Source organism: Parus major, chromosome 2 (assembly GCF_001522545.3).
Source record: "Parus major isolate Abel chromosome 2, Parus_major1.1, whole genome shotgun sequence".
NCBI classification, from domain to species: Eukaryota; Metazoa; Chordata; class Aves; order Passeriformes; family Paridae; genus Parus; species Parus major.
Window position 1 is genome coordinate 143,796,362 of NC_031769.1, and position 16,058 is coordinate 143,812,419.

At 40.7% G+C, this 16,058-nt stretch overlaps 1 protein-coding gene across 3 annotated transcripts in view; it reads right to left on the minus strand.

The window, feature by feature from the left end:
• Positions 1-12,855: 12,855 nt before the first annotated feature.
• Positions 12,856-16,058, minus strand: part of ZFAT (zinc finger and AT-hook domain containing) — a 102,506-nt gene continuing 99,303 nt past the window's right edge. For all 3 annotated transcript variants that reach the window (XM_015617851.3, XM_015617850.2, XM_033512462.1), the window contains exon 16: positions 12,856-14,068. In XM_015617851.3, coding sequence (XP_015473337.1) covers positions 13,829-14,068 — 240 coding nt within the window. In that variant the 3' untranslated portion in view covers positions 12,856-13,828. The remainder of the gene's footprint in view (positions 14,069-16,058) is intronic.

A 16,058-nucleotide genomic window follows, 5' to 3' on the forward strand; every position in this document is an offset into this window, starting at 1 on the left:
ACAGCATCCCCCTTCCAGAGCCCTCCCAAAACAGAGCAGGCAGGACACAGCATCCTCCTTCCAGAGCCCTCCCAAAACAGAGCAGGCAGGACACACAGCATCACCCTTCCAGAGCCCTCCCAAAACAGAGCAGGCAGGACACACAGCATCCTCCTTCCAGAGCCCTCCCAAAACAGAGCAGGCAGGACACACAGCTCAAGCTGCTCCGAAGAGGTTCCTAAAGAAAATAACCCTGCTCTCTTTTCCAGATGCTTGGAAGCTGGGGGTGCTTTTGACCAGAAAACCCCTTGGGGCTGCCTCTGGCACACCTTGCAACCAAACCCGCTCCGTTTGCCACAAATATCCCGTAAATGTGCAATAAATATCCCGTAAATGTGCAATAAATGTCCTGCACGGAGCAGCCGAGCACCTGTGGAGAGTGGCTGGCTCCAGGAATGGGCTGCGAGTCTTACAGAATTCCCTAATTTCCAGCACTTTGATCTTCCCAGGAGCAGGGAGGCAGGCAAGCGCAAAACCAGGATTAAGTCGTAGGCAGAGATGCCAATGCCAGTCCTTTGTCCCCCAGCTCCTGCCCTCGGAGGAGGCTGCACCTCAGCAAAGCATCCTCGGCAAAGGTTCACTACACGCTGCTGTTATCAACACTGGGGACAAAACATTACCCGAGCATCCTTTTCCCCATGGAGACACTGAATGCTTCTTCCTTTGTCCTTCCCTGCAGCAGCGCTGTTACCAATTACAGTCATTAAAGAAGAACAGCTGGCACTTGTTCGAGCACAGCTCTCTCCAGTGCCCACTGAAGCCGATGAAAATAAATATTTCCTTGCTTTCACTGGATTTTGGATCAGGTTCAGAGAGACCTGATGGTTTAGAAAGCAGGGGGTTGTTATTTCTTTTCCCCCATTCCTTTGTTACTTCTCCATCTCATGTTTGTGACTAGAGACCATTTCTTTTTCCAATCTATACAGCCAGTAACAGGAGGTTGGGGCTGCTTGACCCCCTCCCCTCCATTTTTAGAGGAGATGTTAATTAAAAAAACTCCACAGCAGGGCTTGAAACTACTAGAAAGGGAGAAAGAATGAGGCAGAACAGCAAACAGCAGCAGACTTTCAGTGTCCTTTTTCACATTTTCACATTTAAGTACTTTCACTGCTGTTCCATGCATTGCTTAAAGCTCAATTTGTCTTGCACACAGATCTTACTGAAAGGTAATAAGCAAGTCCTAGCTAGAGAGTCAATTAACATGTAATCTTTGACATTTTGTATCAGCAGCAGCTGCCAAATTAGTTTTTTTGTTTTTTTTTTTTCTTTATACAGAATGAAATCTATTGCTTGAGTCCTTGAAAATTTGATTTTATGTTACATTTTTTCCATATTCATCCAGGATGCTTTCTTCCAGTCCCATGGTGGGGAAGTACACTGAGTTTTGCCTCTGAAATTATCAATGAAACTCTTCTTGAGCACAGGGAGTAACAAATTAATCCAATAATTACTGTGTTGGGAGACTGAAATTTGCTTTCCTTTCACCTTGTCCTTTTGGGGCCAAATTTTCATTTTCACACCTGTAAGGCTCTAACCAGTGAAGAGGTGGCATATGGATGGCCACAGCAGCTGCTGGCTTCCATTAAACTGTTCCCTCTCCTGCTGTGCAACAGCAACTCCATCTGAGATTGCCTGGTGTTATCAGAATGCAAATCAGGAGAAGTTCAGCTGTTGTTGCTTCACAAAGCAAAAAACACCAGGGGACTGTAAAAGGCTGGGCAGCTGAGGCCTGTCCTCACTATCCTGCCCAAATTGCCAAGACACCAGGCCCTTTATCTGCAGTGCATTAACACCTTGAGCAGCTCTGGCAGAAAACATGAGAGGTGAGGAGCTTTTCTGGACCATGCAGGTACCTCAGGATTCAACTTGCAGACTGGTTGGACAGGGACTGTAATTTCTCAGATAACTGTGAAAGATTCCAGCTGAGGTTTCAATTGGTACAGCTGCAGAAATATTTAATAATACTAATTAAATTATTATCACTGCTCTGTAATTTCATAATGTGTAATAAAATGGTGCCTGTTAGTTTAAAATATGCATGTAACTAAATATAGGAGTTTCAATAAGCTCTATCTTGCTCACCTGTCTGTATCACTGTTGAATCCTCACCAGTCACAACATGTCTGAGATTCTACATCAGTTCAAAAAGCTGTAATTATCTGTTTTTGAAAGACTAACAAGTAAGCAGGATTATATAAAAGGATTAAGCACACACATAAAAATAACGCACTAGAAACTGTAGGTGGACTAATCTCTGAATCACCCAAGAAGGCTGAAATTTCCCTCTTTTATTATAGCTGCATGTTTTCTACATCTTGTTTAGCTCTGGAGAGTGATTGAAATAAACTGCCACCTAGCAGAAAGGCTACGAGAATGTTGTCATGAGAGCTCCAGTCCTGGGCCACTTGTCTGGAACAGTCACAGCTCTGAAGGTCATGCAAACAGGGGTTTCACATCAAGGGATAGCCTCTATGTTTTCCCTTAATACTTGTGAAAACCAGACAAGATAGAAACAACACTCAGAAAAACACTCAGAAAGAGTGATTATCATCATTGTGTTAATAACAGTCATGGAAGAAAGGCTCTGGCTCAATGAGCTCTGATGTAGAAACAAATTTAGCAAAAAAAAAAAAAAAAAAAAAAAAAAGGAAAATAAAAAAAAGAAAAATAAGTAAAAAAGGGAATCTGAAACCCAAATTCACAAGGAAGTGATTTACTGCAGTGCTGTGTAGGCTGTGTAATCCTAAAGCAGAGTGGAGTTCAAGCCTGTAAAGAGATTTCTGCCACATGAATATGTTTGGAGCATCCCCAGCACGAAGGAGCTGTGCCCACCGAACCTGCTGCCCTCCCATCAGCAGGATGGCTCCACCTCAGGTTCACTTCACAAGATGGTCAATTAAATCAAGCTGATGAAGCAGACAAATCCAGCCAAAGGACAAATTAAGCTGCACAGAATGTCTCGTTGCCAAGGCAGAAATGTAACAGGGAACAGATGTAGAGGGGCTGCTGGACTCCCAGCGCCAGGAAACGCTACCAGGAATTAATGGCAGCATGATCTCCGTGCTGAGCAGGACAGCCACGCCACGAGATGCATGATCCCAACACTGGCTGATAAAACTAAACTTAGAGAGAGAGAGGTTATTCAAAGAGTGGTCCAGCAGGTAACAGTCTACTGTCTTTTATGAAGAGTGGATAAATGTAAGAATGTTCACAATGAGAGAAGAAATTAATTGCAATCAGCGTTGCTGGTGTAGGAGCAGAAAGGTCACTGAGGGTCTGGAGCAGGAGTTGAACAGATTGAAGTTTGTATTACACAGTGTTAGATGGAAATGCAGAATAATTACTTTTGCAAGCTTGCAAAGGATTAAACCGATTCAAATGAGATGAATCTAGCTGCAACCCACTCCATCAGCTGTGTGACAGTAATTAATATGCAGATTAGGAAAAAAATCCCAAAACCCAGACATTTACTCTGCACTAAAGCAATATCCTTCTTTCAAAACTTCAGTGACATCTCAGGCTTTACCACAATAGTGGCCAGATGTCTTCCAATGCACAAAGATATTAATGTACAGATAAATTAACTTTCCAGGCTTTTTTTTTTTAAATGCCAAACAATTTAATTTGGGACTATAAACTGAAGTTCCTCACCACATTCACAGGGAACATTTTTTTCCTAACATTCAATATAAACCCCTCACCTTTCAGCTCAAGATCATTCTCCCTTATCCCATCACCCCATGCTCTTTTAGAAAGTCCCTCTCCAGCTTTCTTGTACCACCTTTAGGAACCTGAACATGCTTTAAGGTCTCCACAGAGCCTTCTCTTTTCCAGGTTGAACAATCTCAATTCTCTGAACCTGTATTCATAGAATAGGTGCTCCAGCTCATTGATCATCTCTGTGGACTTGCTCCAACACATCCATGAATGACAAAGGATGGCAAGAATAACTCAGCAGGATTGTGACTCCATTTGTGACTCAGCAGACAACTTTACCATAGACAGCCTCTTGAGTTTTGTGTAGCCAGATGTAAGAGAGACTTGCAGCTAGGGAGAAATGCTTTATTAGTACCTGTGCACTTTGGCTAGGATGAGCTACATATCACTGGTGAAAGTTTTAAACTGGTAAAAGTTTTACAACACCTGGATGTGCCTCTTTGTCTGGACTGACCTCAATGCTCCCCTCCTGCCTGCAACATCACAGCCCCAGGGGCCCGGACACATCACCTCAGGTGGGGACCTTTTTGGACCATCACCTGTCTGAAGAGCTGTTGCAATGCTCTGGTTTGTGCAAATCAGATTTGACATTTGGATGCTGTAGATTGGTGGTGCAACTCTTCAGCAAGTCCTGAGCAACTCTTCTGTGTCTGTTTCCACAGCAGCTCCACCTCCTGTTCCAGAAACTGCAAGAGTTCCCCAGCCACCCACGTGTCAGGAGTGCTCCCCTCCATCTCCAGCTCCCATCTCCATCCACATGCAGCTGGATGCTCATTTAGGGGCAATGAACTCCCAGCCACTGCCAGAGGAGAATTAGTTCTGTTTGTCTGCTGATGCTTTATGGTATCTACATATGCACAGCTAATTTTGGTTTTAACTGTGCTTGCTGTCCCTCTCAATCTCTAAAACCTCTCAGGAGGTATAATCCCATATCAGAAGTGGTATAATCCCATTGTTTCCTATTTCCACGACACATGCTCCTAAGCACATTCAATTTCTGCAGACATAATTGCCAGCTCACATAGGCTCAATTATTAGTTTCAGGTATTTAACCCTTCTAAATCACTGGGAGGGTGATTTAAACCTAAATTCATAAACCCTTGTGGTGTCAGACTCAGTGAAATGGTTTAGGTTTGCAGTACATCACACAGTATCCAAGTCTTAGTGCCTTCTGCTTTATAGGCAGGATCTAGAATGAGCAAAATCCTCTAATAAACAGAATCCTGTTAAATTTTTGAGTATGGGGACACGGCAAAATGCCTTGAACAGCAGTAGAAAAATGGACCAACCAAAGCATTCAGCATACCAAAGGGATCTGAAGGCAGAGTGAGAGAGGCAAGGCATTCTTCTGAATATAGAGCACAAGGGAATAAGCATGAATGTCCAGTTCAGGTGGATCTGGGCTCCACTGGAAAATGTGCAATTAAATTACAATCTGGCTTCATGCTGAGCTGTGATATGGGACATCCTGACATCCAGCCTAGAAACTTTATTGACACCTCGCAGTACTCAGTACCCTCAAGTCTTTGTGAACCAACAAAAGCATAAAATACAGACTCTTAACAGCTGGTGAACAAGGGTGTGGAGAGAGGAAAGTCAAAACCACAGTTTGTAGACTAAGACAAAACACTTTCTCTGTTTTCAGGTGTGGCCAGGAGGAAAGGAGTCCCAGTGGCTCTCCTATAGAAAATTATAAATACAGGATTTTGCTGATAAACATATTGTTAATTCAAGACAGACTTCAGTTTGCAATACTACCAAAACAGACTGCAAGAATATCCCTTGTGTGTGGTTTTGCAGTGTTCATGCTTGCCCTGGTGGGACACTGGTCCCTGCTAAAGCATCTACAAAGTCTCCCATTCAGGGCTGGACAGTAGTTATATGGTAAAATCAGTTTATCTATAGTTCAAAGCTGGTCCCATAAAGATTCCTATGCTGAAAATACCAACTAAAACCATAGCTGCTTGAAATCACACTGCCATCACTCAGCCAGTGTCCGTCCTTTTGTGCTTCCATGCATCTGTCAAGGAAATACCAGCTTCTAGAACTTCTGAAACTTCCATTTTTTATTTTTTTAAAAATTTTTTTTCAAGAAGAAAGGCATCACAAAGCTTCTCTTGGCTGTGTCACAGATTTACAGTTACCCCCTACTCTAATTCTCCTTTTACACACATGAAAAAGCCCTTTTAAGAACTCATATCAATCCCACCTACTTGGAGGTGAGAGAGATTAAGACCTTTGGGGCAATAATTTTTGTTGAGATTTCACAGCAGCTACCACAACCACTGACTAAATTTTGAATTATATTACATACAAATAGTAAAATAAAAATGCCAGAATGTGACATAGTAAAATATTTCTTTTTTTTTGTAAATGATTGTCAGAACTTCTGTTATACTTGGCTTTCTTCTGTAACAGTTTTTAAGGTGATGATTAAAAAAAACCCCATACCAAACCAACCAACCAACCAAAATAAAAACAAACCAAAACAACAAAAACCAAACCAAACCACTGAAAAACCCCACAAAACCTCAAACCCTTAATAAACTCTACTCATAGTGCATCCTCCATCCTCCTCAGGATGAAATACCATGGAATTGATTCTATGCTGAATCCCTGTTTTAAGTAAGACTTAAGAAATATTAGGTTCACACAAATGTAACAGCAGCTTTACACAAAAGTCTAAGGTTTACTTGCTTCCCTTGTTTTCCTCACCTCAGATGAGGCTGGGGAGAGGCTCTATAGTTAAGAGCATCACGTGGAAAGCTGGAAGTTCTGGTGCAGCTTCAGGTAAAATAAAATAAAAATATCATTAGACTGTCCCCAAAAAGTGTAACAATCATTTTGGCAGTCCCTTTATTTTTTGCTAAATTACATAGAAATTTAAATTTTCTGTCAGCTTGTTATTTTGGTTATTTTCTTCCTCCTGACCCAGGAAAATTAAAGCATGAGAGTGGCTAAAGTACACCACCTACAGCTTTGTCCATGTTTTCAGTTTAAACACACCTTAAGAGTCAGAGAGAGAACAGAGGGGGTCACATTCCTAATGTGCATTATGTTAGTAAAGACCTTTTGCCAGAAAAAAATGACCTACTGAGGCAAGTGGGAAAAGAATTTATTCTAAATGAATATATTCAAGTAATACAAAATTAAAACATAGAATCAGGATAGTCCCAGCATTAGCCATACCAGTGGAAGGAGTTCTATCCCATCACCGTTACGCTTTTTCCCAAAGCCATAAATCCCATATTGGCTGACATCAGTGAAGTCCCCAAAATGTTCATGACCAGCTGTCTCCTTTAGCTTGCCCAAGCCCTCTGTGAGCAGAAGGCTCAGATGAAACTCCCCAATTTCCTTCAAGGGAAATGCAAGGGATTAACTTTATGTTCCTTGGGGTTATCAGGGAACTCCTACATGACCTCTTGTTCTTGTTTGACCCTGCCTGGACACCAGGTGCTCCCCAAAGCTGTTCTGTCACTTCCCTTCCTAGCTGGGCAGGGGAGAGAAAATGTAACAAAAGGATCACTGAGCTGAAACAAAAGCAGGGAGAGATCACTCACCACTTACTGTCACAGTGGAAATTAATTGAATTTATTCCTAGGGGTAATGAGAAGTGAAACAAAACACCTTTGCCCTCATGTCTCCCTCCTTGCTGGGCTCTACCTCTTCCCCCTCAGGGTGCAGGGGGATGTGGAACAGGGGCTGAGGTCAGTTCATCACACATTGTTTTGTCTCTGCTGCTGCTGCTTCCTTCTCCAGCTCAGCCCCAGGGTCCCTCCCATGGACTTCTACAACCTGAGTCTCTGCCATGGGCAGCAGCTCTGCACAAACTGCTCCTCTCCCCACAGGGACACAGGACCTGCCAGGACCCCTCAGGCACGGGCCTCCCATGGGGTCACAGCCTCCTCTGGGCATCTCCCTGCTCTGGTGTGGGTCTCCCCCCTGGGCTGCAGGTGGATCTCTGCTCCTCCATGGACCTCTCTGGGCTGCAGGGGCACAGCTGCCTCACCGTGGGCTGCACCAGGGGAATCTCAGCTCTGGCACCTGCAGCATCTCCTCCCCTCCATCTTCACTGACCTTGGTGCCTGCAGAGGTTTCTCTTTCACATTCTCACTCTTTCTGCCTGCAATTCCTTCTGCCTGCAATTCCTTCTGCACAGTAACTTTTCTTTCCCCTTTTTAAATACATTATCCCAGCGGAGTCACGACCATCACTGCTGGGCTCAGCTTTGGCCAGTGGTGGGTCTGTCTTAGAGATGGCTGGCACCGGCTCTGTCAGGTACAGGGAGAACTTTCTGGCAGCTTCTCACAGAAACCAAATTGTCACCTCCCTGCTACCAAAACCTGCCCAAGCACACCCAACACACCCATTCTGCTGGCAAAGCTATTGAGTCAACGCTGGCAAACGGAGAGAGCAGCTCCTGAGGATCACACAGTCCTCATGAACGCTTCTAGATCCAAAAGCAGACATTTCTCTAGCACTTCAGTAAATAATTTTTGTAACTTCACATGTTCTGATCTCACAAAACAGCACAGTTATGCCATGAGAACTTGTAATTATAATTTCACTACCAATTGTTCTACAATTGGTAGTAGAAAGCTCTTGTGCTGTGGCACCACCCAGCAGTTCAAGTCAATACCCAGTGGATGGGAATCACCTGAACAGAAATGGAAAACATCTCTGAGTGAGCAGGACTACATTCTAAATAGACACTCTAATAGAAGGCTTCACGTGCAATTAATTTAAGGTTTGAAAATGCAACCTGAATAGCTAAACCCACACTCTAAATAGAATGTCACTATCTAGACAAACTCTGGCAAGTGAAAGGTGGCTGCTTCTGCTGGAGAAACTGATTGGCTTTTGACCAAGAGGTAAGAGGTATACACAAAGCATAGAGATTTTCTGTTTTGGACCTTAGTTAACATATCTTGGATTCAAACTCTCTCACTCATTCAGTCACCATTAGATAAAAGGAGTATTTGACTGATACTATCTGAACATGTATTTGAACAAGCTATCCACCCCTAAGAGTCTGTACTCTTAATACCCGAGGCCCATTCAGCTCCCAGAAAGTATTTTCACTCCTAATGGCAGTAGCAAAATAAATGCTATAAACGCTAGTCAAAAAGGGGAACCATTTCCAGAACAAAGTGTAAAAACATTGACTGGCTCTGTAATCCACTGTGATATTTTATTCCTTATTTCACTGCTTACCCATAAAGAATATTACCAATGTGGAGCTCCTGTGGTCTCATTCTCATATATCTTTATGCATTCCTGTAAAACACACTTGCAGAGTGTTTCATTTGGGTGCACAACACAAAATGATTCCTTATTTTCCAGAAGATAACCTTCCTTGAACTGAAGGAAAACCCGTAGCAAGGCTTGCTCTTTAAATTCTCATTGTTTGTTTTCATTCCAAGACAGTGAAGAATTTTTGATCCCTTTTTATTTACACAGACCGATAGTTATTTCTAGTTTTCAGGAAAATTTGCAACATTTCAAAAACCAGGAAGAGCTCTTTGCAACATACTGACTGTGATTTCTCCCTTTATTCCCCTTTAGCAAATAAGCCTGTAAAAATACTTTTATAGGGAATAAAAAGGTCGTTTATAGTGTTGTCAGAGACATTTATTTTGTTTTTCTACTTTACTGGCAGCCACTACTCACTTCAAGCTTTGCACTGAACTTTTTATGAAGAATATGTGACATTAGAATAAGGAAATGTAAGTGATGATTTTACTCTTATTTAACATCCCATCAATGCCCATCCCATCAATTCCTTCAGAGTGAGCTCTGACAAGCATCCTTGTTGGGTGTGGTTCTGAATATAAAAAAGGTCTTTTGTCACTTTGCTCTCTTTTGCTGTCATTAAATGCCCACAAACCTGAGATGTCAGAGAAACCTTTGAGGTCAGCTGCCCTGCTCTTCCCACAGGGCTCATTACTAATATCTGGCTGTATTTTACTCAGTGCAAAAACAGAGCAACTCCAGACGAGATTTAGGTACTGCCTTCTAAGCTAAGAGATCTTCCCAACAGGATGTCAATTCTGTTATTTGTCCTAATCTTTCTTTTCCTTGATGATTTTATTACATGGTTTTGTTTCAAACTGAGCTCTGCTCCCTCCCTCTGGTGAAATCCTAAAACATTGCTGGTCAGGGTACACATGGGCACTTGACAGAATCCCACAGAGGGTCAGGTTGGAAAAGACCACATTGGGTCACCTGGTCCAACCTCTCTGCTCCAGAAGGGTCATCCCAGAGCTCATGGCATGGAATTGCAACCAGACAGTGTCCAGACCTGGTATCAATCACAAACACAGCATTTTTGTCCATCTGTATTTATCAAGAGAGAAACATGACAGTTTCCTTTCTCTGCTTCACCCATTTTGAAGGTTGATGGGGTGGGGAACAATGGACTGGGACAGAATATTTTTTTAGGCACATGTGAGAGATCTGTAACTTGCACTGTCCTTTGAAACATGTGGCACTGTTTTTAATCACTTAAAGCACAATACAGGCAAGTTGAGAACAGGAACACATGAAAGATTGTCTTAATCAATTACCTGTTGGAACTATAGCAGGGATGGAGATGATACTGCATATTTATATCCTGAAAGCAAGTCTGATCCTCAGGATGAGCCAAAATACATCTCTGTGACTGAGTGAACATGAAAGTCTTTCCAGATTAAAGGTTGCCCTCATTTCAAGGAAGAAAAAAAGACAAATGGAATAGTGCTGCTATTGATGGAAATAATGTCTGCTATGATGGGAAAGCTGGAAATGCAAATTGAGAAGCTGTCAAGCCACGTGCAGCACCACTCAGTAACCTCACTGTCATTGTATCACAAAAGGGAACAGAACATCTGCAGTTCACTGCAGGATTAGCATTACCTAAACAAGCCACACTTTTGCTAATTATGCCATCTGCAAATGAGCTCATGTCACTCCCTGTTCAAACTTACAGATACAGCTCAAATGTACCTACAAATAGCAAAAATTGTAATCTGGTGTAAAGAAATCCAACCATAAACCCAAATATAACCATCCATAAACTGACTTTGTGCACACCATCTGTTTCACAAAGCTCTGCTCTGTGAGTGCTGATAGCAGTCATCCTTATAAACAGATCAAAATAATTACAAAATAAAAATAAATCTCATTTTTTATACAATACTAGTAGCAGAATCCTCAACTGAATCTCATTGCTCTTACATAAATGCAATTACGTGTATGCAAGACAAGACAGGCTTGCAGTCTTTTAGGGCATAAAATGGGTTGATAATTCTACCTCCATAAAAGATTAGGAGGGACTTGGGAAAGAAGTTCTCTCTGAGAGGTCTGCCTCAAATATTCAGTATTCTTTTATCCCAAGAGTTAGATTTTCACAAGGGCCAGAAAACTAAAACTTCTTCACTGGGTCAATTTTCACATTTCCACTGACACTTCACTAAATCTTCTGTGATCAGACTCCTCCACTGGCAGGTGTGAAGAGTTCAAGCCAAAAATCAAGTCCTGATCATGGAAGTTGAACACAACTCCAAAAGATTCCCTCACGTGCCAGATTTTCTGCCCACTTTGATCTTAAATCACTTGAACAACTGAATACCTTGCAGTATGATTTTTGCTGCTTTCCTCCTTTCTCTACTAAGAGTGCTAACAGGACTGCTCATTCTTGAGATGCAAGAGGTTCTCTCGTGTGTTTTGGGTTTGGCTTGTTTTTTTTTTAAATCTGTAAAGCACATATCCATGTTGTGAGCAAATTTACTGGAATGTGAAATCATTTTCCTTTATTAATATTGAATGGTTGTAGTTTATATTCTATATAGCAGTGCTAAGATGCTGTGTGGACTAAGAAATTTATAGCTTTAGAAGAACTAAAGATATTAAAATGTTTTGAAAATCTGAATTGCAAAAATTTAATTCTTTAATCTTGTTGGAAAACATGCCATTAAAAACAACAATTTCTGCTGTTTAGGCCATGGTAGAGCTGGGAGAAAAAAAAAGACCTGAATTGAAAAGTATTTTAAAAATAATAATAAAAAAAGGAAGCAGAAAATTCACATAAGTGTTTATGATTTAGTATAGGAAAATGTGGTGTAACTCATCAATTATAACTCATCAAGCCATAAATTACATGGACTGTATGGCTGTGATATACTGGATTTAAAACAAACAAAACCCCAACACTCTTTGTCCAAGTGCAGCCACACCACTTCCAGACAGAATTACTCAGTCTTTCAGAAACAATGTACTTCAGAATTCTTGAGTGATGCATAGAAAAACATTTTTCTGTCCCCTTTTCAGAGAGGCTTCACACGAAGTTCACCACTGTTACCACACCATTATGAGGCCCTTCCAAATGGTTTTGACAGCAATTGGGCTATTTCAATAAACTCTAAGTTTTTGAGACTGCTTTCTTCTCTTCTAGATAACAGAAAGCATTGTTCTTGTAAATCAACATTGAATTTCAACCAGTAATAACAAAAACAGTTTCTTATGCAGATTAATCATAGTGATACATTTGATGCATCAGTTTCTATCACATTACAAATATTGCTAAGCATTTCATGACTCAGTCAAGTTTACTGAACACACACAGAATCAACCCCGACACCTGTGGCCAAGTCAGTGACACAAAATGGCAACGAGGTCTCCACCCCACAAACTTAACATCCCTGGGGCTCCTGGTGCAGGTCAAGATGAAACCAGAGCAAACAAAGCTGCCACTGAAGCCAAACAATTCTCAGTTCTTGTCCATTAACAAATTTAAACTTCCCATTGCCACAGCTAAGGGAGAAACTGCCACCACAGGTTTGCACTCTGACTTTGTCCAGCATCAGAACTCAGCAGACTCAGAAGATGCTGACAACCAACCCACTACATTACATCCACTTAGTCAAAAGAGTTTTTCCACTTTTTTATCCAGGACACCCATAAATAAGTTCAATCACATAGGAAGGTCTGCCTGCATTTCACAGTGGTACTTTCTTGATAAGAGACTACTAACTGGAGAAATAATTTGTCAGAGTCAATGCACACCAACATTTTTTAATTAGCTATGAAAGGGAAACCAACACTAAAGAAATTAAAACAGTAGAAGAAAACATTACATTTCTTTATTTATTAATAATTTTTATAGGTCAAATTTGAAAATATTAAAACAGAAACAATTCAAGATTCATGAAGAAAAGTCTGGAACTATATACATGCATAATTAAGAATATCTTGATTCTCATCAATATTTTATTTAAGCTTTTTTTGTACAAATTTTTTCACACAGTCATATTTACAAGCATGTCTATTTAAAACATATGAACATACATCTCTTTTAGCATTTACAAAACTTCTGAATATATTTTTTTTCTTAAAAACAAAAGAATATTTCCTTGATTTGACAGTTTTGGTTTCACCTTATGATACAAGACAGATATTTATTCAGAGGGATGGAAATAGCTACCATTATTCAAATAGCTAAATAACAGTCATCCTACTGATACCCAGAATTATCACATATGGCTTTAAATACCTCCCAGACTCAAAGGATCATCTCACAGGTAGAAACTACAGTTCATCTGTGGTGTGTTTCTAATTAAATCAAGCCTTTGTTTGGGTTACAACTCGGCAGACACTTTCTAAGCATGTACTCAGAGCTACGAGGCCATTTTAATTATAGAAAAAACGACTTTGCTTCCAGCAAAGTCAGGAATATATGAAAGCACATATAAAATGGGATGTATGGGCTTTTCCAGACACTCTAGCTATCTTTATAGATGGTTTTTATCATGGGATACCACAGTTTTGAACAGACAATACTCATGTGAATTTACAGGAATCAAGTGAGAGATCTTCAAAGATGGGGAAGAATACTTTTTCCTTAAAAGCATATTTTAGAAACAAAAAGTCTGAGAAGGTTTTGCACATAATATGTCTAAGTCACTGATACAATCCAACCAGTTAGATCACTAATCAACTGAAAATCCATCAGCTTGCTTGCTTTTGGTTGGGACAAAAAAACCCCAAACCTCTGGCTTTGGCAAATCAAGAAATCACCTCCTTTGAGCATTTTTCTCTAGAGCTCCTGCACTGATTCTTCCACAGTTTGCTCCTCCACAGGCTGCACAGCCTCCTGAACATAAACAATGAATTCTGAAGCCTCCCCACCCTGGGTGTAGACAGTGACTGTCTCAATGCCCTCCACCTCATCTGAGGACACCACCAGGTGATGCTGCTCCGACAGCTCCACCGAGGCTTGCTGCAGCGTCTCCTGGATCATCAGTGTGTGGTTGGCTGACTGCTCCTCTTCTTTCACCTGAGGAGACATTGCACAGCTTACAGAAATTTCACCTCCCCAACAAGTACCTGCTATTGTGATGATTAATGGAAATACAGCACAGAAATTAGCAATCACACCGTTTTGAGAGAAAATGTCAGTTTTGCAGAAAATGCGAGCACTTTTGATTAATGAGTGTGTTGCTAGGCAGAATACTGAAAGCACCAACACAGCATCTCAGTTCAGTGCAGAGAGCTGCAAAGTTTCAGGAACACTGGTCTTTAGAGACAGCTTTAATCTCTCAGCAGTCACTCATTCAAAACTGCTTTTATTTAAATAAATCTGAACTCAGTCAATTCCTCTAGTAGCCCTGAGTTGAAACCTATCCAAAACTATCTGAGAAAACATCTACTGTACCCACCTTTCTTTTTGTCCTTAGTCAATGGCTGCTCACAGAAGTGAAAATTTCACTGTAAACCTTAAGGAATTTTATTAGCAAGATGTGAAACATAAATATCCCTGAAATAGGTTCCTAAATCCTCCTGTTTGTGAGGCAGCAATGTTTACATTATTGAAAGGATAGTGATAGAAACAAGTGAAAATAAAAGATTTTTTTACTGAACATTTAGCTTCTTGTCAGAATTTTAAAAAGCAACACAATCTGGTGTTGAATTCTAAACTCATATAGGTGCCTGTCAATTACTGAAATACAGTACATACTAGAATGCAAAACCAAATCCTGATCCTCTACCAGACCCATATAAAATTCCTATGCAAAGTACTCCAGACAAGTATAAATAAATCAGAAAACTCTAAGTCATGTGGAAGAAATGTATTCTCTCAAATGTTAGTGATAAAATAATCTACTTTCAAGGAGAGAATGGAACAGCAATTTTTCAGTATGCAAAGGCATTTGTTAGGGGAAGGCATCCCTACCCATGGCAGTAAGGTTGGAATGAGATATCTTTGAGGTCCTTTCCAAACCAAACCATTCTAGGAATCTGTGGTTCCCTTTCCTGGAGCACAGTGTGCTCTTGCAGCACTGAACTCTTAAGTGATCTTAAAAAGAAGAGGTCAGAGATAGCAGATTGTACAAAGTGTGGAATCTAAGTTAGAAAGGGCTATTTTTTTTTTAGTTAGAAGCTTGCTCAGTAGCACAATCAAATTCAAGTAAATATAATTAAGATCATTAATGCTGTTTAAGAGGGAGTGGGAACAGAAGGGAAGAACCACAGTGAAGATTCCAAGGATCTGTTTGGTCCCTTAGAGACCAGCAAGGAGAAAAATAAGCCCTATATGTTTGTTTTCCTGATGCTCTTTTCTCATTTATTTTTTTTCCCTAAGCAACTATTCTCTTTGTTATACAGTGACTTTGCTTCTGACTTTTCTATTCTGTGTTTAAAATTAAAAAAGATTTCAGAGATTCACAAGCCCCTTAGGACTTCACAGCACTCTAAAATTTCAGTCAATTAATAAGGCTATAGAAAGCTTTTTCTTGAACAATAACAAGTATGTCCAGGTGTTAAATTATTCAGAGGGTCCCAAGTCAGTATGGCTGTAATATACTAATGAAATATATATGGATTTTATCTGGTGAAAGATTTAACATCTAAAGGGAATTTGGCCATTGTCACTGACCTCAATGCAATGGCACAGTTGTACCCACCAATGCCCACTCTGGCTTTGCTGCACAGCATTCAGTTTATAGGGATAAAATATACAGGAATGGAATAAAGTCCTTTTCATATTTTGATCCTTTTATCAAACGTATCTGAATGTTCTATTTGAAATATAGTTTAAAAGCTCCTGCTGAGGTTCAAGCTCAACACCCTACAGAAGTAAATGATGCTGGATGTTTTTCTTGACACAGTAAAATTTGCAACCAGTCTCAGAAAGAACAACTTGTGTTGTCTCAAAATGCAGGTATCATAGAAGCAAGGAGTCACAGACTCACAGAATGGTTTGGACTGACAGGGAACTTGGAGATGATCCAAGCCCTCTGCCATGGGCAGGGACACCCCCACTAGGC